We start from the raw sequence: 22,208 nt of genomic DNA on the forward strand, positions 1-22,208 counted from the left end.
CTTTTATAAAAGGAGGTCTCATGGACCTTTCTTTCTTCATTTTTACGCAGAAATGGGTGGCGCTAGGGAAGAAAGGGTTCTTCAAAGAAGGAGGTGAAGGAGGTGAAGGAGGTGAAGGAGAAGAAGAAGGTTTTGACTGGTTCTGCTTCTCGTCCCCTGGGGGTCCATGGCTCGGACGTGCAGACTCAGTCTTCAGGCGTGATCAACGCTGATGGTTCTGATACTGAGTGGGATGAGGAATGGTATAATTATCTTCATTCGGAGGAGTTCGCTCGTCGGGAAGAATAACGTGTTTTTATTTTGTTTGATGTGTATTTTATAACGCTCGTCGGGCAGAATAACGTGTTTTTGTTTTGTTTGACGTGTTTTGTTTGGTTTTGTTCTGATTTCGCATTGTATCGCACAGTGTTTTTGTATTGGATTTATCATCTTAGTTTTTGGATTGTTCTAATTTCAATATGTAGATTCTTGGATTTCATCGCCGCGAACACTATCCATCTTCTGGATTATAAACATAGAACTTTGACTTTCCCAGCGCACCCCTTTGTTTGATTTTTTTGTAATGACGTCCCCTGATCAGGTAAGAAATGTGGACACATGTGCCTACGTAAGCCTTCTAAGACGGTTACCTTCTAAGAAATGTGGTAACACTTTCCTACTTAAAAGCCTACGTAACAAAAATTGGGAAGCTCCACATGCAAGCCCTATTTAAAAGAATAAAAAACCTTTTGAAATTTCGAAGTTCCCTTTTCCTTCTCCCCACCACTCTCAGACGGTTAACTTCTAAAACACTTTCCTATTTAAAAGCTTCTCACCCATTTTTCTTTCAAAATATCCCAAATCATTTTCGATCCTAAGTCTTCTTCTTTGCTTTAACGTTTTCTATCTCTTGTTACTGCTTTCATCATAATGTCTCGCCGCGGTGGAGGAAATCATCCCGAAAATCGCCGGAGTCAACCATCTCCTGCACATTCTCAACAATCATCCATCAATGCTGCATGATCAGGCCGTGGTGGTGGTGGCCGTGGCTCTCGCGGTGGACGTACCTCCAATCCTTCTTCCTCCGGACATCCACCTCCTCCGTCATATGCTCCGGCCCCGGTTACCTCTCCTCCGTCTGTTGTTGCAGCTCCGGTTGTTCGTCCATCTGTTTCAGCGCCGTTTGTTCCATCTGTCGCAGCGCCGGTTGCTTCCTTGAGTTCGGCTCTGATCTCCATCGAGAGCCTGACTGCCGAAGTTAAACAGAAGGCTACTCTAGAGTCGGCTCCGTCGTCTCAGAAGGAAAATTGGGAAGGAAAATTCAAGTTCGTGCTAATCATTTTCAGTTGCGAGTGGCTGATAAGGATCTACACCACTATGATGTAAGTATAGTTTGCTCATAAGTTTTTTTTTTGTTGTTTATTATGTTGGTAAGTTACAATGTGGTATGGATTTCTAGAGGATCAGGACTTTCTAACCTGTTGCAGCGTCTCCTCCATCGTCTTCATCCGATTAAATAAAGCGAATCGTTCTTGTTTGTTATTTTTCTTCTGTCCAGACCTTTTTTCGGAATTGAATTTCCGAATTCCTCCAAGGGGGGTGAGTTCGGAGATGAACTTCCGAAACACCACATTTTCTGAAAATGTAACTTTATTTCGGAGATGCATCTCCGAAATCAATATTTTATATTAAAAAAAACACGTTTTCGGAAGTTCATTTTCGAAAACACCTTTTTTTTCAAAAAAAAGTACCTTTTCGGAAATGAACTTCCGAAACAAGGGGTAGTGTTGTAAATTCACCAGGGGTGAGCAAGAAGGTTAGGAGGTGGGTGAAGAAATTCTCATTTTCTTTTTACCATTTAGAAACAAACAAAACTAGATCTAAAAGAAAACAAAAAACTTAAATCCAAACTCATTTAAGAAGTTGTATTGAGTGTCTCGAAATTCCAATATGTTAAAGCTATGTCGTTTTTGCGTAAAAATATGGAGACAAGAAAAAAATTGAGATGGAAAGAGAAGAGTTTGAATATGTTTAGTTTTGTTATGAAAAAGTTTGATGGAAAGTGTGGCGAGAATTTTATGGTGAGGTTAAGTTGGAGTTGTGTGAACCATAGAGAAAAGAATATGAACTTGTCTTTATGACTTAATCTAAGTGTATGTGTGGGATGAAGTAGTTTCTAGAATTTTAAAATAAAGGGTAACAAAAGAGGATGAGTGATTGAGAGTGTATTAGAGCATCTCCAATGGTGCAACTTATATTTGAGTTCTTTATAGGACCCACTAAGCCACATCATATTAAAAGAATTTATTTAATTTTAACTTTAATAAAAATCTGATATGGGTCCCACAACTTTACCCCATAACTTGATTTGATTGGGTACTACAATCTTTAAGTTGTTGCATTGCAATGCAACTCTATTATGACATGACAAATTTTTTAAATATTTAATTATTAAATTAATGGTACAGGTGGAAAACTCAATAAAAGAAACTACCATTGAAGATGGTCTTAGTGACTGTGAGTGTATTACTGATGAGGTAGATTAGATCAATTTTTTTCATTTCATACTGCTCGAGAGACAACAACCCTCAATCGTCAGATGATCTGCAATTTTTCTCCCTTCACCTTCATGCGATGCGACACATGTATTGCCATCATTAATTTTTCTCTGCATGATAAACATGAAAAGGAATAGGTGATTAATCAAATAAAAATTCTTAAATTATAGATAATTGAATTTAGACAAAGTTTTTTTTTAAAAGTGTAAATTCAACGGGAGAAAAACTTTGCAGTTGAAAATGAAAAAACTAACACAGTATCAATTTATTAGTAATAAAGTGATGCGCATTGATGTATAAGTAGTACAGTATCACATAATATTATCTTATTATTGTAGTCCTTTCTTTTAATTTGGTAAGAAATAATATACAAATAATTGTATTCATTCATTTTTGTTTAGATAATGTTTCATTATAATTGATTGTTAATTTGTATTTAAGATACATTAAATGGAAATAGAAAAAAATAAATCTTTTTTAGTATTAAATTTTAAAAATTTTAAATTTATGTTATTATTAGTTGGTGCGACTACTTCAAATACGAGAAATACGGGAAAATATTAAAATACATATTTATACCATTATACATGTATGATTGATTTAAATATAAGAAATATGTGAATTTTTTTCAATAATTTATGTATGGTATATATTTGATAAATATTTTATCATCACAACTTTTAATGGGTCTAAACCCTTAATTTTTAATAGGTCTAAATCCATATATGTGGTTTGTTTCAATTTTTAATGGGAACACATTATTAAAAATTGATCTAAACTTTTGTTTAAAGTTATAAATTTCTTCCTAATACCTCTAATTTTACTATTAAGAAAAATAAAATATTTTTTATTATTTTTAATTTTTATTTAATCAAATATAGTTTTAAATGTAAATTATTTAAGTTTATATATAACCCGATTTGGTTTATAAAATCAAACCAACAAGTGACGTTACTACGAATTAACTATTATACACAAGAATGGCTACACTATTATACACAAGAAATTCATAATCACATGGCAATAACATAAGGAAAAAAATTATCAATCATCAATACAATAGCATAATTGTAAAAAATATAGTGCAACATAGTACCCGATTTTAGCATTATCAATATTATTGGAATTTTCTTTACACACCTCTTTACTTTCTTGGTCACCCCTGGTGAAATCTCCAAAATACCACCTGTTTCGGAAATGCATTTCCGAAAACGTGTTTTTTTTAAAAAATGTGGTTTCGGGAATGTATTTCCGAAAACGTGTTTTTTTTTTATGAAAAAAACTGATTTCGGAAATGTACATCCGAAATAATGTTTTTTTCCAAAAAATAGGTGAATTCGGAAGTGCATCTCCGAATTCACCCAATGTACTTCCAAAATAAGGTCTGGACAGAAGAAAAATAACAAACAACAACGACTCGATTTATTTAACGGATGAAGATTACATCGATCACGTTACATAAGATTAAAGTTACATATTGTTAAACACTGGTAGGTGAGGATGAGTCAACATTTTGATAACGCCGGCCCCCGATCTTTGAAGTTTCACATCCAACTCGATCGGACCCTTCGAAGAAAATCGGTCGAAAGTTGTCCACAAAACCGCTAAATCTTCGTCGTTCTTGATCTCAAAAGGTGTGAACTCAAGTCTCCGTCGTCGTTAAGCGATGGCGAGCGGTACTCGAGCTTGACAACCTTTTGATTTTCCGGATATTGCAATAGCGTGTTGAGTGGCGTTATCAAGTCCGCAAACGACGTGTCGCGCGAGAAGCGGAATTGGAACGACATTGGTAGCCACTGGTGAAGTAGACGAATGCTAGGTGGGGGTAGGTTTGTTTCATTTGTGTTTTGTGGTGTGAAGAGGATGAAGAAGAGTGTGTTGTATTTATAGACTTATTGGAGTAATAATGACCCAACAAACCTTATCCTGCATTCAGTGGAAGTTTCGGAAATGAACTTCCGAAATTGGTCTGAAAACATGTATATTTCGGAAGTTCATTTCCGAATTATGCAAAAACATAGGTGAATTTTGCATTTTGTGCATTGCATTCTGTTTTGTGTTAACAATACCAAAAGCATACAAAATAGGCAATGACAACATAAAACATACTTATATTATATATGTATTGAATCGGTCCGATTTTACATGGTAAACGACAATACATACAAAAAAGACACGCACCGGTCATTACAAACAAAAAACGGCCCGGTAAAAACTAAAATTCGCCGAACCAATCGGTGGCGCCTAAATCTAAAATAGGTATGTTCTTCGACCGCTCTCTATTTTGCTCACGTTCTTGGCTCATCATTTCTTCAAACTCCGCCATTCTTGTAACGAAAGGATCCGACCAAGTCTCCGCCTCATTTGAATGATGTGCCGTCCATTGACAAGAAGTAGCCGGTATAAGACACCCCAGTTTCAAAAAAACTTGCACGAACTGCCGCGATCTTAGATACCCGATGCAATTTGAAACGCTATTCGGTTTTTTACGCTTCAAATCGGCAAGTATGTTGCGAGGCGCCACTTTGACTATCGTTAAATCCAAAATCACATCCTTCTCTTCGCGGGACAAACGACACGCCATTGGATGCCCGTGTAACTTGGCATCAAAGGCATGATTATGAATTCCACAAATGACGCTTAAACGCCACAAATCATCAACTCTCCGAGTCACGCGCAACTTAAACGGACACCCACACTTTCTCGATCCCGTGTCTTCGTGTTTTAACACCCGGTTTGTTGGTGCATAACTCCCACCCCTCTCGCAATTCAAAACGACAAAAGCTTTCCGTCTACTATTTCCATTGTCAGACCTTAAAGTCACAATGCCAAATCCAAGTTTACTAGCTTCGCTACGAACCCAATCAAGCGATTGTTCACGACAAGCGAAGCTCCGATCAGTTGTAAAATGTTGTCGTACATCAACCGCATCGATCATAGTTTTAACGTCGATAACCTGATCGTTATTAACGTTAATAACTTCCGGAACTACTACGTCATCGTTGACAATGTTGTCCGGATGCACCATACCTAACATATGCAAAAATTAGCAAAATTGGCCAAAACTGTTTTTTTTACTGTCAAGGCTTATTTCGGAAGTACATTTCCGAAATTTGTTAGACAACTTATTTCGGAAATGTACTTCCGAACCATCGCAGTTTTCAGCACAAATTTCTTCAATCAATGTAGTGAAATAGGGGATGAAATGAGAGATGTTTACCTCAGATTGTAGCTTTCTATGCTCCCTTTAACGTGATCAACGGTTTGAAACTTGATTTTGAGACGAAAAATGGATTGAGATTGATTGATTTTTGGAGAGGATTTGTAGGAGTTTTGGAGTAAAATGATGAAATAGTGAAGAAGGAAAAATTGTATATGCAGATTTATTTTTGGAAATGAACTTCCGAAATATTACCTGATTGTAAAAAACAACGTATTTTTTGAATTTTCATGCATTTCGGAAATGCATCTCCGAAAACACCAATTTTTTGGTGTTTTCGAAAATGCATTTCCGAAGTCTAAAAAAATCTTAAAAAAAAAATTACTTCGGAGATGCATCTCCGAAATAGGGGCAAATGGAAAATTTCGTTGGGGTGACCACCATAGTGAGGTGGGTAAAGAAATTTTCATATTATTTTGCAATTTATATATCATAATAATTATTTGTCTAAATCATGTCAACTCCTAGTAGAGAATAGAACCTGCCACATTTTTAAAATTTGTAGCATAATATCCTATCACATACACCTACTTTTATTAATCAACTTTTGTTTTACATTTTCCTTTTTTCTCAACATTATGAGTTTAACTTAGTTACATAGAAATACCACAAATAATTTAAATATGATGATGAAGCAATTGGTTACATGTAACTACCCTAATAATGAATGATTAACAAAAAAATTCAAAATTTTGATAAATGTATCTTTAATTTTTATTTTAAAAAAATCAAAATTAATTTTAAAGATGTATAATTGATTTTAATGTGTTTGATTTTTTTTAAAATAAATTTGATCAGATATTTAAAAAAATAATTTTAAGTTAAAATTTCTAAACGGATTTTTTGGATAATTTCGGTAGCTTAAATAATTCGAAGGATTATGCGGTTTGGTTGTTGGATTTGGAGAAAGGTTACACGGTCGCCTCTTGTTATGGTTCGTATGCTTCTAGGCGAATTCCTTTCGGTCCTCCGATTAAGGGTGAAGAAGCTTTCAATTTGATTTGGAAAGCGGAAGTTTCGTTCAAGATAAAAGCGTTTGGTTGGAGGCTTTTTTTGAATAGATTACCTACTAAAGATTTATTGGTGTATAGAGGTATGACTTTTACTAATGCTAATTTAAATTGTGTTTTTTGTGATTCTCATGTGGAAGAGGCGAATCATATGTTTTTCAAATGCATGGTGATAAAGTTGGTTTGGAAAGAAATTGCTTCGTGGGTGGGTTTTTCGGGTTGGGAGGAGGAAGAATGTATCCCTTTTTTATGGAATGGCATTCTTTGAGCCGTCGTACAAAGGTTAAAAGCGGCAAATTGGGGGTGTTTTGGTTAGCCACAACTTGGATAATATGGTTGACAAGGAATGATTTTTGTTTTAAGAATGAAGTGTGGAATATAAATAATATGGTTTGGAGCATTAAGTTTATGGTTTGGAGGTGGTCTTCTTATGGCAATATTACTCATTCCAATTGTTGTTTTTACGATTTTTACAAAGACCCATTGTCTTTTATGTCGTAATTGTAATTGGTTGTAATATTGTTTTCTATCGGCTTTGGGCCGTGTGTTTTGTACTTGGGTTGGAGAACCCTTAGTTCTCCCTTTAATATATCTCTTGCTTACAAAAAAAAAAGTTTTCTATTGATTCAAATGTTTGTATAAATAATGAAAAAATGAAAAAAAAATTATATACGAGAAAAAAATATATTGTTGATTAAAATATTTTAATAACGGGAACAAATTTACTATTGATTCAAATACTTTTATAAATAATGTCAAAACAAAAATAATATATATATATATATATATATATATATATATATATATATATATATATATATATATATATATATATATATATATATATATATCCAATTTATTATCACTTTTAAAAATAATAAATTATTTGGTTAAATATTTTTACATACAAAAATTTATTATTGATCTAAATATTTTTGTAAATAATACTTAAATGAAAATACTATTTGTATACGAGAAAAAATATCTATTATTGATCTATATATTTTTATCGAAAAAATGGTATTTATGATTCAAATATGTTTTATTCAAAAATGGTATAGGAAGAAAAATCTATTTTTGATCTAAATATTTTTATATACGTAAATTTACTATTGATCCAAATATTGTAAATGATATCTAAGCAAAAATAATATTTGTATACAAGAAAAAATCTATTATTGATCTAAATATTTTTATATATGATAAATGATATTTATGATCAAATATTTTTAATCAAAAAATTATATACAAAAAAAAAACTATTATTGATCTAAATATTTTTATATACGAAAAAAACTATTGTTACTAGTTTTTATAATGGACAAATTTTGTAATAAAAATAACTAAAAATATTAATTGAGTTCGGTTTTTTACGGTTCTAACTTCTAATTAATTATATGAACTTGAATGAAGCAACTCTATGCCATCCAAATTAATTACTCTTAATTGTATCAACTTGTTAACACGATCCAATCTCACCGTCTCGCTTAATAGTATGATGAATTAGTAATTTCTATCAGACGATTCAAATTTGTCTATTTCTAAAAAATTGTAAAATAAATCATCTCATGCCTTTCTCTTGTATCATCTCTCATGCTTCATCTAATGGTTGTGAATTGATAAAAATTATAGAGATAAAAAGATGTTGCTTTAAAAAGTGAGAAAAATAATAAATGAGTGACGAATGGAGAAGCTTGTGTCCCCATTTCAAACAGGTTTTGTACCTGGGAGAGCTATTCATGAGAACATAATTATTGCTAAGGAAGTGATGCATACGATGTACAATAAAAAAGGGGAAAAAGGATATTTTGCTGTCAAAATTGATTTGTCCAAGGCCTATGACAAATTGAATTGGGAGTTCATTTGGAGGATTTTGGAGGAGATTGGTTTCCCTGCTAGGATTGTTAATGTCATTATGCATGGAGTCACAAGCGTGGAAACTAATGTTAACTGGAATGGTAGTAAAAGTGCCTTCTTTCGCCCCCAGCGAGGTATCCGTCAAGGAGATCCTATATCGCCTTATCTTTTTGTTTTGTGTATGGACAAGCTGTCTCATCTGATTGAACAGACGGTTATTAATAAAAAGTGGAAGCCTTTCAAAGTTGGTACTAATGGAGTTAACATCTCGCATTTGATGTTTGCGGATGATCTGCTCATTTTCGGTGAAGCGACGGAGAAACAAGTCATGTGTGTTACTGATACTTTGGAGACCTTTTGTAAAATGTCAGGTCAAGAAATCAGCAAAGAGAAATCTAGTATGCTATTCTCCAATAATGTTCCTAAAGGGATGAGAGCAAAATTGGCTAATCTTGCGAATATTAAGGAGACGGATGGTTTTGGCAAGTATTTGGGCATTCCTTTAACTGGCAAGGCTATAAGGAAGAATGATTTTGCGTACGTGTTGGATCAAATAAAGGCGAAGCTAACAAGTTGGAAAGCAAGGAATCTCTCCTTTGCTGGCAGAGTCACTCTAGCCAAAAGTGTGATAGAAGTTGTTCCAGTGTATCCTATGATGACAAATCTACTCCCTATTTCCTGTATTAAGGATATTCAAAGAATACAAAGAAATTTTATATGGGGCGATACAGAGACGAAGAGGAAATATCATGCAGTAGGGTGGGATAAGGTTACTATGGCTAAGAAAGATGGTGGTCTTAGGCTGAGAGATCTTGCTGTCATGAATAGAGTGTGCATCATGAAATTGGGATGTAAGATTCTCAATGGTGATGAGGATTTATGGTGTAGCATTCTAAAGGGGAAGTATCGGCCTGACACTGCAAGCAGAACCTTGACAGCGAAGAAGTCAGATTCGAATCTCTGGAAAGCAATTGTGAAAACTCATGCCAACTTGTTGGATGAAGGAATTTGGAGAATTGGAAATGGGCATACGATTCAGGCTTGGACGGATAATTGGATTGATAAAGGGGAGAACTTTTGTGACAGTGGAATCATAATTCCGGATTATTTGGTTGATGCTAGAGTTATTGATTTGGTTGGTGCAGATGGAGATTGGAATTGGCAGATTATGGACTGGATTCCAATCAAGCTTAAGTTGAGTATAGAGGCTATTCTTCCTCCTATGAATGCCGATAGCGAAGACAAATTTGTAATCTCGACGTGTGAAGATGGAACTTTCTCCATAGGGCATATGTATCGGGTGATGATGAAGGAAACTAACCACATTATGGAAACAGTTTGGAATTTAATCTGGAAGCTGCAGGTTCCGGAGCGAGTGCAAAGTTTTATATGGCTCCTCAATCATGATAGGCTGCTCACTAATCAGCGGATGTTTGTTGCAGGTTTTGGTAATGCAGATTGCAGACTTTGTGGGGCTGCTAGCGAGCATACGTTACATGCTATTGTCGTTTTGCGAAGCTAGTTTGGCAGAATAAAATTCCCATGCATATAAGTGATGAGTTCTACCAGGCAGATATCCATGATTGGATATTACTGAATCTTTCAAGCAAAAGGATGAATGATTTGGAATGGTGCAATTACTGGGCGATGGGGTGCCATGCTATTTGGTCTTGGAGAAACAAAGAAACTCATGAAGAGAACTTTGTGAGACCTCATGATGTGGGGATGAATATAGAGGGAAGAGTTAAAGACTATAAAAATGCTGTTATGATCAACAAGAAAGTCCTTAATAGGAATATCGAGATTTGTCATGTTGCTTGGACGTGTCCGAAGCAAGCTTTTGTTAAGCTTAACGTGGATGGTGCTCAAGGGAATGGTATTGCTTCTTGCGGTGGGTGTGTTCGGGACGAGCATGGCAATTGGTGTGGTGGTTTTGCAAAGTTCATAGGCAAATGTAGTCTGTTGATGGCGGAGCTTTGGGGAATATATGCTGGATTACGAATGGTGAGGGAGCAAAGGTATAGAAAGGTCGAAATTGAGTCTGACTCTAAAGTAGCTGTTGATAATATCAGTATGAAGAATAAGATTAATAGTAGAAGCTGTAATATTGTTACCCAGATCAGATCTTTGATGGAAGAATTTGATATGGTGGAGTTAAAACATATTTTCAGAGAAAGTAATGTTTGTGCTCATGTCCTTGCTAAGGAGGGGAAGAATCTTCAGGATGGGATCAAATTCTTTCAAGAGGTTCCTGGATGGTTGGATGAATTTGTTGAGAGAGACAAATCTGGTTGTGTCTCTTTGAGATCTGTTGCGTTTTAGTTTTTTTCTCGCTTCGGGCTTCGGCCCTCTTTGTAACCAAAAAAAATAAATTGATATTAAGTCCAAATGAGATTCACTCACACGTGGCTATTTCTCGATCGTTTGATTAATCAAAACGGGGCTAAACAAAAACACAATCCCAATCCCTATTTAACCTAGTGATACTGCTAACAAAAAACGCGACGCCGTAACATAGCTTTTACCAATTATCACCATGCCTTCTCACGGCGTACCTGCGGCGGAGGCTCTTCTAGCCTCCGGTCGAAACTCCGAGAAGCTCAGCCTCCCAGCACTCCAATCAAAGATGAAGTGCGACCCCGAAGGCTACGAATCAGAGCTTCTCCTCATCCGCAGCCAATTCAACTCCTCACTCGAACTCTTCCAGCAACAAGCCGCCATGAACTTCACTTCCATCTCCGGAATCAGTAACGACCCTACCATTGCCAAAGATCTCGCCGAGAAAGCCATGTTCCTCTCCCACATGACCAGATTCTACCCTGACCACCTCGCTGATTTCCCTCACAAACTCGCTGATTTACTTGGATGCGCCGCACGTACGCTTCCTTCTGGACTTCGTAAAGACCTAGCTAGCTCTCTTATTCTGCTTATCAATAGAGAGGTTTGTGTGTTTGGTTTCGTTGTTGTGAATGTGCTTTGAAGTTGAAAGTAGCGTCTTTGATTTTTGTTGTGAATTTTGCAGATTGTTAATATTAAAGATACGCTTCCGTTGTTCATGGAGCTTCAAACCCTAGGCGATAAACCGCTGAGGGAACTGGCCTTTAGTCATGTTGTTAAAAGCATTAAGCGGATGAACTTAAAGCGTAAGGACGAAGCTAAAAATCGCGCACTTCAAAACATTCTTTTTGCCATGCTACAGGTTTGTTTGGTTGGGTTGGTTGGAGTTTGCTTTTCCGGTTGTTAGATTTTGATTATAGCTTCGGGAAAATAAGTTATAATTTCGTGACGAAAAGACGGTTACCAAACAAGTCTTTTATTGTCATACGAGATTATAAGCTAAAAGCTTAAAAATATGTTTCAGAGCGTAAAAGTGGATAAAGTAAAATTTGTTATTCCTAACACACATATTTCTAAGTTAGTGAATGGCTTTGTATTATTTGAATAGGATGAGGATGAAGGCCGGGCCAAGAGGGCGCTTGTGACTCTTTGCGACCTTCACAAAAGGCAAATATGGTTTGATGAGAGAACGGCTAATGCAATTTGCACTGCTTCCTTCCATTCATCTTCAAGGTTTGTTTTTCTTTTGTCTGCTCTGTTTGTATTGTGAATTTTTTTAATCAGTGGGCTAAATGTTACAATTTTTCATGTTTTTCTCAGAATCTTGATAGCAACATTATGTTTTCTGCTTGATTATGAGAAGATTGAAAACTACCACGATAGTGATGACTCAGACAGTGATGAGGAATTGACTGTAACACCTCAAGTTATGCTTACAAGGGAGACAGTTTACAAGGTGAGTTTGTCTGATAAACATTGAAGTTGAATTAACACTGTTATTCTTTTAATCTTTAGCTAAATTAGCTTTTATATATTCATATATCTGTTTTCTAAATTCAAACAGAATGATATATATAAGTTGATATTAGTGATATTGGCATTGATTATCAGAGGATATATTTAAGAATTTTGAAGAGGGTGGGGTTGAGGGGTCCATAATGGAGTGGAAAGGTGATAAATATAACTCATAAATTATAAATAATGCAATACAGATCAGATCTTGCAATCCAAAATACGATAAAAGCTCTAATTCATTATTAAAAATATGCCTTAACTAACATGCCTTGGTGAATAGGATACTTGGCACGCGATCATGTCTTGAGAGAATATTAGATACATACCAGTTAGCCCAAATTTCCAAGGTACACACTTGTAAGACCCAGAATTTAGAAATTAGCAAGTGCTGAGTTGGCATTTCGAGAAGCTAAGAATCAAGAGTATATTTGAGAAAGAAGAGTATGGGGCTGAGTATGAGGTAGTTGAAGAACATTATATAATATCAGATGAGGTATCATTACTGTTATATCATTTGGGCAGTGTTATCAAATAGTGGTGCGATGGCCGCTATGGAGGATATTCATGGCGGTTTTTGGGCTCTCCGCAACGATAGATATTGGCCGGTATTGTGGTTTTTTCCACCAAAATCTGCTATAACGCCGCCACAAAGTGACCGGTATGGAGGGATTTTGGCTCTCCGCCATCGATGACACCGCATTTGGGTAGTATTGGGAAATATTCATCTGAAATCATATCACATACTCTGGAACTTTGAAGATATCCATTTGACTTGAATGTTACCTTGATCACTGTGTAATTTATGTTCTCTTCACTTGGGGTCTATCTCTGACTTTCTGTTTAACTTTATGACTTGTGATGTCTCGTTCACTTGGGGTCTGTTAAGTTGTGTTATCAAGTCTGGTATCCAGTTCACATACAGAGAGTGAACCCAATAGTGCAGGATAGCATCAAACAAGATAACTTCAATTAACGAGAAATGCTTGGTTACAATTAATCTCACTTATAACTTATAAGTAGAGAATTCAGCTCAAGAGCAGATTTTACTTTAGTACCTTTTGTGCTTGCACTCATACGTTGGAGATAAGGATGATAGTAGCAATGCAATATGTTTCAAGTTGTTGATGAATTTTGCAAATTGCACTAGTTATCTGGAATCATTGGTCATTGTTATTTCTTACGCAATTTTAGGCAAGCCACCAAGGCACATCAGCTAGCAAAAAGAAAAAGAAGAAGAAATTAGACCGCATAATACGCGGCATGAAAAAGAAACAGCGTGGTTCGTCTGAAAGGACCAACAACATCTATTATTCACCACTCAACCATCTGAAAGATCCCCAGGTTTGTAAATTTTTGTCATTGTCACCATAGATGCATTTCCTGTTTGTTTTGCTCTATAAAATCAACATTTTGATTCCATGTGATCTGCAGGGTTTTGTTGAGAAGCTGTTCTCTCGTCTGCAGAAATGTAACGAACGATTTGAGGTACACAATTCTAATAAAAACCAAAGCAACATATGCCTATATTGTTGTAAATGAAGACTTTCAATTCCTTTTCAAATCTTCCAATGATTTTTTAAGATTCCATTTTTACTGGTTTGTACAATTATACTCTCATAATTTTAGGTCAAGATGATGATGTTGAAAGTGATTGCTCGAACAATTGGGCTTCACCATTTAATTTTACTCAACTTTTACCCTTATCTTCAGAAATATATCCAGGTATCATTAGTTAAATTTGGTGAAGTTTGGTATTCTATAAATAACTAAAGTGTGACAATTGTAATGTACACCTTTTGCATTCAGCCCCATCAACGAGACGTTACAAATTTGCTTGCAGCAGCGGTCCAGGCTTGCCATGACGAGGTATAATATATTGTGATTTCTCTTAACCAGATTTGTTTTTATAATTATTAGCTTTTACTTTCAAAATTTGATTCTTAAGTAATTTTGAAGTATGATGCTTTCCTTTGTTTCTTTTATCCTAATTCATTCAAGGTGTTATTTTTTGACACAGGTTCCTGCCGATGATGTTATGCCCTTGTTCAAACAAATTGTTAATCAGTTTGTACATGATCGCTCACGCCCAGAGGTTTTTATTTGAATCTGTTTATCATTTGATGTAGTACTATGGAGTTTTTATTATGATAGTGATACTCAACTTTGATTTATTGATGAGTTTGGTTGATTTGTTTAGGCTATCACTGTTGGAATAAATGCAGTAAGGGAGATGTGCCTGCGGATACCACTGGTAACTACTGCAATTTCCTGGTTCTTGGACATATGTGCATTTTAATGATTTATGTTCTGACTATATCTTGCACATCCAATACGGATTGCTTTTAACTAGTAGGATTGGAACATGATCCTTGGAATGGGATAACTCCGTTCCTTAAACCATATATTCTGTGTTTTTTGTTAACTTCCCAAACTCCTTCCATTATCATATGTTGATCGTTTGTTTGTGGACTGTAGTTAATGAGTGAAGATTTACTACAAGACCTTGTCCTCTATAAGAAGTCACATGAGAAGGGAGTTTCAATAGCAGCTCGATCTTTGATTACATTATTCCGAGAGGTGGTTACCGTCACTCCTTTGTATTGCGGTGTGTGCATGTATGGTAAAGCATCTGGTTAAGACGGGAAAACATCTGATTAATGTTGTTTGCTTGCAGATTTGCCCTTCACTACTAATTAAGAAGGACCGAGGGCGGCCTACTAACCCCAAAGCTAAACCAAAGGCTTATGGAGAAGTCAATATTGAAACTGACGTTCCTGGTGCTGAACTGCTGCAGAATAGTGACGATGATGTACTGCAGGATGGTAATAATTCTGATTATTCTGCATATAGTGACTCAGACAATGACCAGGAAGATGATCAGATAAGTTTAAATCTCAACGATGAGAACCAGCTATGCAGTGATAACACTGGGAGTGATGATGATGATGATGAAGAGAAAGATCCCGATGCTGTATCAGATGATGAAAATGATGGAAGTTCTGATTATGAAACCAGCGACGATGTTGAAGATGAGGATGATGATCTAGAAGACAGTGAAGAGGCCGATGAAGAGGATGATGAGATTTCAAATCATGGAGATGATGATCTGCATACTCCTAGTCATGATGGAAGTGTGGATAAAAAAACTACATTAAATGACTCAACTAAAAAGAGAAAGTTTAGAGATTTCAGTGATCAACTTACATCTGCTGATACAAGTCTCCGGGCTTTAAAGAAATTGGCAGGAACAATAGAGAATGCCCTACCAGAAAAGGAAGATGGAATTCTTTCTAATGAAGACTTCCAGAGGATCAAGGAACTAAAGGTAGGTTTGCTCATCTCTTATTCAGTAGGCTCAGGTCTAATTTCAGTAGCTTTTATCATGTTGAATTTTGTTTACTAAACTCACAGGCCAAAAAAGAAGCAAGAACTGCATTAGCGCAACATGGGCTTGTAAAGTCATCAACAAATAAGATTCCAAGCTCTGATCAACTAAGTTTAAAGCGAGTGGATGGTTCCATGCTTGAAGTAAGTAGCTCTCTGGCTTGTTTAAATTTTTTCTGTAGATGGTCTTTATCTGCCATGCCAAAAAGAAAAAACACAGGCAATAAAATCTACCTATTCATATGCACCCCTTATAGGCTCATGTAAAGAAAAAGCTTAACAAGGAAGAGAGGTTGGCAATGGTTAGAGCAGGGAGGGAGGAAAGAGGGCAGTACCATTCCCGAGCAGCTGTAAAACAGAAAAAGGTACGTTAGTTGCTCGTATTTGCTCATTTTTAAAAATATTTGAATCTTGTGCACTCAAATTTGATGCAAGTGTATTTTTTGTATCGAACAGACGGGTGGTCTAAGTAACAGACAAAAGGAACACAAGAAAAGTATGCCGCTAATTGCCAAGAGGAACAAGATTGCAAGAGTTAAGCTAGAGAAAAAGATAAAGAGGCAGAGGTCTGGCAAACAATTCCGAGGGAGGAAAGCCTGGCAATAGGAGGCAACAAATATGAAGCTGCGTTATAAACTTATTTTATTTTTGCTGTTATTTCTGAATATCATTTTTACATATTGTTTCAATTTTGTTATATTAAATTAAATTTTGATGGTGTAATATTTATAAAAAATTCTTGGATTGAATATTAACTATGCATGCATTCCAGAGGAACAAGTTTTATTTTCCTAGTTTGTTAGCATAAATTAAAGGATAGTTTCTTGCACCAACCAAGCTATGTCTAAGTTTTGGTCTGCTTCGGTGGTTAGGATGGAAAGGAATAACTTAATAAAATTAAAGGATTAATATGACATTTTTGTTGCTGTTAAGGGATAAAAGATGGACCTCAAAATTAAGTTAGGAGACTAAAAAAGTGATTAAGCTTAAAAGTAAAATGACATTAAATATGTTTGGCACTCATTTTGAGAGAGCTTAACACTTTTTACATCTGCTTTAGCAGATACCAACAGTTTATCACTCTTTTCAAAACTGTTTTATTTAATTATCAGGAGAGAATCTATTTCCAAATTAGATACAATCTCAATGCTTGGAGCATTATTCATGTATTTTCAATGGTAGAAAATGCCACAAAATAAAACATAGTAGACCTAGGAGATTCCTATATACCATCAAAACAATTATCATAAAAATATGTTAACTCAATATTACAGTAACAGCAAGAGGCAGTGGAAATGATAAAGTTAAACATACATGGAGCAACCACATCCACAAATATAATGATAGAATTGTAATGGCTAATACTCATCACATTATCCTAATGAAAATCTAGCCAAAGCACTGATCAGCAGGGAGAGGACCAGGAATGTAGCCTTGTTCAAAATACTGCAAACCAAAAACAACAACAATTGCAACCAATGCCAAATAGGACAACCCTTCAACAGCACCAAGTAACCCAAAAGGACCATTAGGTAAACCAGAACCAGTTTTTGATTTGGTGTATAAAGACCAACCAACAATTCCCACAACAACAAGGTAACTTATTCCTTCTAATGCACCAATTGATCCACCTGGTCCTGGTGGAAGACCACAACCAGTTGTTTTCAGTGTGTAGAGAGACCAACCTATAACTGGAGATGAGATTAAACCACCTGCTATTGCTGCTTTCTCTGCTATGCCGATGTTTGTGTCGGTTTCTTGTTTTGCCATGCTTGTGATCTTGAGTTTGAGTCTCATTTGATGAGATTTTGGCTTTCTAAGTGGGTGATTTGAATGATTTGTGTGTAACTTTGAGGTTGATATTGGGGAGAATAGTAATATCTTTGAAGCTTCCATGGTTACAGAACTTGATCTAAGTCTGAGAGCTTTTGAGAGTGTCTTGAGAGGATAAGATATTTGCAGAGAGATAATTTCAGAATAAATATTCGATTTATGTGTAAATTGTGTAAAAAATTGATATATATTTTTTGACACAATAAATTGATAGTTAGAAAATTATATTATTTTTTAATTAATAATATTATATATTTTTAAAAGTATTTATATTTAGATTATAAAATTTTCAATTTAATAGTTAAATCTAGTCTTATTTGAAGAAAGAAAATAATAAACTAAAACATTATACTAGTTTTTAATGATTCAATATTCATTTTTTATTCTGCAGAGGAAATGATAATAACTATAATTGAAGCAATTGTGTTAAAACTAACAATATCAACATTTGCAAATTATACTAAGAATTACAGATATCAATATCTAATATTCTATTAGGTAGTTTTTTTAAAGAATAAATCCATTATACAGATGTCATTAACCCCGTACTATTTTATAAGACTAATAAGTAATAATTATTAATACATTACAGTCATTTATTTTCATGAATTACTTTAAATTATTATTAAGCATTATTTAAATGTATTTACCAATTATTAACCCAAGCTTGCCCTCAAAATTACAAATGTGAAAAAGACAGATACATACAGATGAATCCAATGTTTTCCATATTCAATGCAAATCTACCCTGTTTTGAAGAATGAAATCCAACGCAATATGAAACGAGTTAGTGTAAAGTCTCATCTTTAAGGTTGGGGCGAAAAATTCAAGCATTCACCAAAATGTACACAGAGACAAACCAAATGCCACAATACATATATACAATAGTACACTTCCGAAAACCTACTCCTTTCATTTATCTGAACTATGTTAGTAACATATAAGGATCTTGTCTCAGTACTCTGGAAAACTTGGCATTGTCTTGGAGGATTGCATTAGTCGAATATTTGGAGGAGCAGATGAAGGAGGAGCCGAAAACGACCTCATAATAGAGCTTGAACTTGAAGCAGGAGGACTGTAAAGTTGGTTTGAGTTTAGCGAACTAGCAATGGCAGCACCATTTGTGACCTCTACCATGGGTTCAGGTTGTTGGTGGTTTCGTTGCAACGCATCAATATCCATTGATTCTAAAATATTTTGATTTTGATGATTGTGTGTTGCACTAGGAAGTTGGGATTGCCAAAAGGTTGACTGTTGAATAGCTGTGGAATTGCTTACGCGAGCATTACTTTTACCATCGGCCTCATCCTTTCCTCTTGACTGATGGACCATGACCGAGACCTCATTAGGTTTGCTTGGTTTAAATTCCGGCAAATTTTCTGAGTCCAAAGAAGTAACCTCTATAGCATCAATCTTAGTTGTTGAAGAACGTCCAGAAGCAATTAACGTCGTGGGAAAGGCCCGCTCAGGAGGAACAGCTGGGGTATAATTAGAGGGAAGTAAATCATCCCAATTCTCCAGTAATTCTTTGTACACTTTACGGAGAGTGACTTCAGTAAGACCAGTTACTTTGCAAATTTCGGCCTGAGTTTTTCGTTTGTCTTCTAGTTGGCAGGCCAAATATATGGCGGCAGCTGAGATGCTAATTGGATTCCTGCGAGTGCAGAAGCATTTGTTGATCACAACGTCTCCAATATGAGTAGCTAGTTCCTAAAATGCAATGTAGGAGCCATTATCAGATAGAACAAAAACAGTAGTAGAAAATTCAGAATCTTGTAAAAAAAGCAGATATGTGATGTAAGAGTTCCATCTGAAATCCACCATCCCCCAACAGAAAAATCATAGACTATATTCAAAATCTGTTTAACTTTTAGGTGAAAAGAAGTAAATTCAAAAGCTATTACTAATCATATCATGGTATAATTCATAGGCTTCTTCTGCTTGCACTTTACACACACATTTCAACCGTTTCAAGATTTTCAAAACGAAATAAGGCCGAGACTAGGTCTAGAAGTCAAATTTTGGTGCAAACCCAGGTTACCTGAGCAGATTTATTGAGCTGAAGAAGAGTGCAAAATCTTGGCATATGAACTGATATAGAATTACTGTTAATAGGTTGACTTAGCTGTAAAGCTTCTCCCAGTATCTTGATGTATTTTCCAATTTCCTTTTGTGCCACATTAGCTGCAATCGAAATTTCCTGCCATTTCACAAGTGTTGCATATTAGTCAATATCAAGATTTTACTGACATGAAGTACATATCTCATATCTGATACCGGTACTTTGGATACTTCACCAATACTTATTTGTTAAGTATCGGAGTCAAATTTTTCATGACAAAAGTTGCATGGTGGTCCTTACGGCACAACTACAACAATTTCAACAACAACAATAATAACAATAAAGCCTTATCCACTAAGTGGGCTCGACTACATAAATCAAATTATGCCATAATATTCTATTGAAGACCAAGTTTCTATCCAATTCGTAAATCTCGTGATCTTTCTTAATAGTTTCTCTTATAGTTTTTCTAGGTCTTTTTCTACCAGAGTAGTCAATAGAGGCGCTATCCCGCTATGGGAGAGCGAAGCGGAGGCCGGCCGCTATGGGAAGAGCCTTAGTGGTGCAAAACACAATAGCAGCCGCTATAGGGTAATTAGTAGGCAGAGGGGGCAGAGCGACTCCCGACCCAGAGTGGTTTATGTCCCGCTATCCTTTTGCCCTCTTGAAAAACCGAAATTACTCCTTAAATTTAAAACATTTTAAAGGTAATTTTGAGTTTTTCAATCAAATTTGAGTTGAGACTCAACCCTAACCTTCCTTCACCGGTGTTTCTGCACTTTAATTGTTCCAAAGAAAAATCATGAGTTCATCCCTCACCTCTCTCGCACTTTGTTCTTACCTCTACCGTTGCTCCTCCTTTCGGTCGCTGTCTCCTCCCTCTCCTCCATTGACTACTCTTTTCTCTACCTCAAGTTTATTTGACTCCTCTCCATCTGATATACTCTCCTTACCGAGAAACTTCAAAGATTTTAATGGACTTGTAAATTGTATAGGACCCTTTATTATCCAAAACTCTAAACACACTACTATTCAATCCCTTTGACATCAAAGTTACAATTTCAACTCACAACTCTTGATGTGTTGTTCTCTACTCAAGTATCAATGTCAACACAACATTTTCTATTTTATAACTAAGTTCATTTCAATCTATAACCTTCATCATCTTTAGGTTTGTTTACTTGTAGTTCTAAAAGTTTGCTGCACATTCTTCTAACCAAATTCATATACTGAATGACAAAATCAATAAGTATACTCTCCATTTGAATTAATGGAATTCTAATCACATTCATAATCTTGTATGAATTGAAATCATTCTAACTTCTAACAAAGTACTAACAAGTAACAACCAATAATTGAATTAAAAAAACAGACCTGAAGGGTTCTAGGTTCTTGAGCTTCTCTAATGGCCTGAACAAGAGCCGCAGTAGCAAGCGCTTCAACACTCCGATTCCTCAAACAAGTAGCAGAACAACAATCCCTAAACAACTGAAACGCATGATCACAAATATCACAATCCAATCCAAGTATCGAAGAAACATCGATAATCTGCATATAAGCCCTAAGGTTATCCACAACAACACTAGACGATGAAGCAGAAGCAGAAGACTCAAGCGTCCGTTCGAGTTCGGCAAGGTAGCCGGAGAACGAGAGAGAGGATTGAAGGTAAAGCGGGCTGGGCTCTAAGGACCACGTGGAGAATGCCGTTATGAAGCCCGTGGGCTCGAACGGGTCCTCTTCTTCTTCGTCGTTGGTGGTGTATGGTTGTTGTTGTTGGTTGGTTTGATGGAGTGTGGGAGGAGGGAGATCTGATGTGACGAGACAGAGAGGGTTGTCTTGGGCGCGGAGGTGGAATATGTGGTGGGGATGGGATTGGCGTTCTTCTACGACGCGGCCGCAAGAGGTGCATTCGGTGATAGATTTTCCGGTGGTTGTGGTGGCGCAGCGACCCTGCGCCGCTGAACAGTACGGACACTTCATTTTTTCTTTCTCTCTTCCTTTGGTCGATAGTCAATTAGTCTATACTGGTAGTACTAGTACTCTATAGTCAAAACAACTGCTAAGTCAAAACATTGGAGAAATCTTAGTCCATACTGGTAAGGGGCTGTCTTTTAAAAAAATTCGAACTTTTCATATATTTATTGAATTTTTTCTTAAGAAATATCAGAAATTTTTAACAAAAATACAATGACTCTATTTTAGAAAAAAACTAGTAGAAGACCCGTGCGTCCGCACGGGTAAATCAAATCTTAAGATGAATAATATATTACAAACGCAAAAAAAAAGTTTAAAAATTCAATTGAAGAATGTTAATTTAAGATTCACAAAACATAATATAGATGAAATGAATCTATATATAATAGCTATGTAAAAAGAATAACATGGAAATGCAATAGTCATTCATATCTTAGGTCATTCGATAAAGATAGGTTGTTGATGATATACAATTGTTA

At 35.7% G+C, this 22,208-nt stretch overlaps 3 protein-coding genes across 3 annotated transcripts; 1 reads left to right on the top strand and 2 right to left on the bottom strand.

Moving 5' to 3' along the window:
• Positions 1 to 11,109: 11,109 nt before the first annotated feature.
• On the top strand, positions 11,110 to 16,654 carry LOC131652109 (uncharacterized). Its single transcript, XM_058921886.1, has 15 exons — positions 11,110 to 11,565; positions 11,647 to 11,823; positions 12,070 to 12,194; positions 12,282 to 12,417; positions 13,668 to 13,817; positions 13,908 to 13,961; positions 14,103 to 14,198; positions 14,283 to 14,342; positions 14,494 to 14,568; positions 14,674 to 14,727; positions 14,952 to 15,053; positions 15,151 to 15,801; positions 15,888 to 16,004; positions 16,118 to 16,225; positions 16,317 to 16,654. Exons 1-15 carry the CDS (start codon positions 11,161 to 11,163, stop codon positions 16,464 to 16,466), a joined length of 2,460 nt encoding a protein of 819 aa, XP_058777869.1. The 5' UTR covers positions 11,110 to 11,160; the 3' UTR covers positions 16,467 to 16,654.
• A 433-nt stretch (positions 16,655 to 17,087) lies between these two features.
• LOC131652110 (uncharacterized) lies at positions 17,088 to 17,831 on the bottom strand. The gene has a single exon (XM_058921887.1). The coding sequence runs from the start codon at positions 17,754 to 17,756 to the stop codon at positions 17,250 to 17,252; it is 507 nt and encodes a 168-aa protein (XP_058777870.1). The 5' UTR covers positions 17,757 to 17,831; the 3' UTR covers positions 17,088 to 17,249.
• Positions 17,832 to 18,314: 483 nt separating this feature from the next.
• Positions 18,315 to 21,823, bottom strand: LOC131652111 (plant-specific TFIIB-related protein 1). Its single transcript, XM_058921888.1, has 3 exons — positions 21,130 to 21,823; positions 19,735 to 19,893; positions 18,315 to 19,403 (listed from the first exon to the last, which is right to left on the bottom strand). The coding sequence occupies exons 1-3, from the start codon at positions 21,733 to 21,735 to the stop codon at positions 18,648 to 18,650; spliced, it is 1,521 nt and encodes a 506-aa protein (XP_058777871.1). The 5' UTR covers positions 21,736 to 21,823; the 3' UTR covers positions 18,315 to 18,647.
• Positions 21,824 to 22,208: the final 385 nt, after the last annotated feature.

This window comes from Vicia villosa, linkage group LG2 (genome assembly GCF_029867415.1).
Source record: "Vicia villosa cultivar HV-30 ecotype Madison, WI linkage group LG2, Vvil1.0, whole genome shotgun sequence".
Taxonomy (NCBI): domain Eukaryota; kingdom Viridiplantae; phylum Streptophyta; class Magnoliopsida; order Fabales; family Fabaceae; genus Vicia; species Vicia villosa.

Coding starts and splice junctions, on each gene's coding strand:
- LOC131652109 (XM_058921886.1), top strand. CDS start 11,161: ATGCCTTCTCACGGCGTACCTGCGGCGGAGGCTCTTCTAGCCTCCGGT. Junction 14,569..14,673: donor ATGATCGCTCACGCCCAGAG/GTTTTTATTTGA, acceptor TGATTTGTTTAG/GCTATCACTGTTGGAATAAA. Junction 16,005..16,117: donor TGGATGGTTCCATGCTTGAA/GTAAGTAGCTCT, acceptor CACCCCTTATAG/GCTCATGTAAAGAAAAAGCT.
- LOC131652110 (XM_058921887.1), bottom strand. CDS start 17,756: ATGGAAGCTTCAAAGATATTACTATTCTCCCCAATATCAACCTCAAAG.
- LOC131652111 (XM_058921888.1), bottom strand. CDS start 21,735: ATGAAGTGTCCGTACTGTTCAGCGGCGCAGGGTCGCTGCGCCACCACA. Junction 19,894..21,129: donor AAGAACCTAGAACCCTTCAG/GTCTGTTTTTTT, acceptor GTGAAATGGCAG/GAAATTTCGATTGCAGCTAA. Junction 19,404..19,734: donor AGCTCAATAAATCTGCTCAG/GTAACCTGGGTT, acceptor ATTGCATTTTAG/GAACTAGCTACTCATATTGG.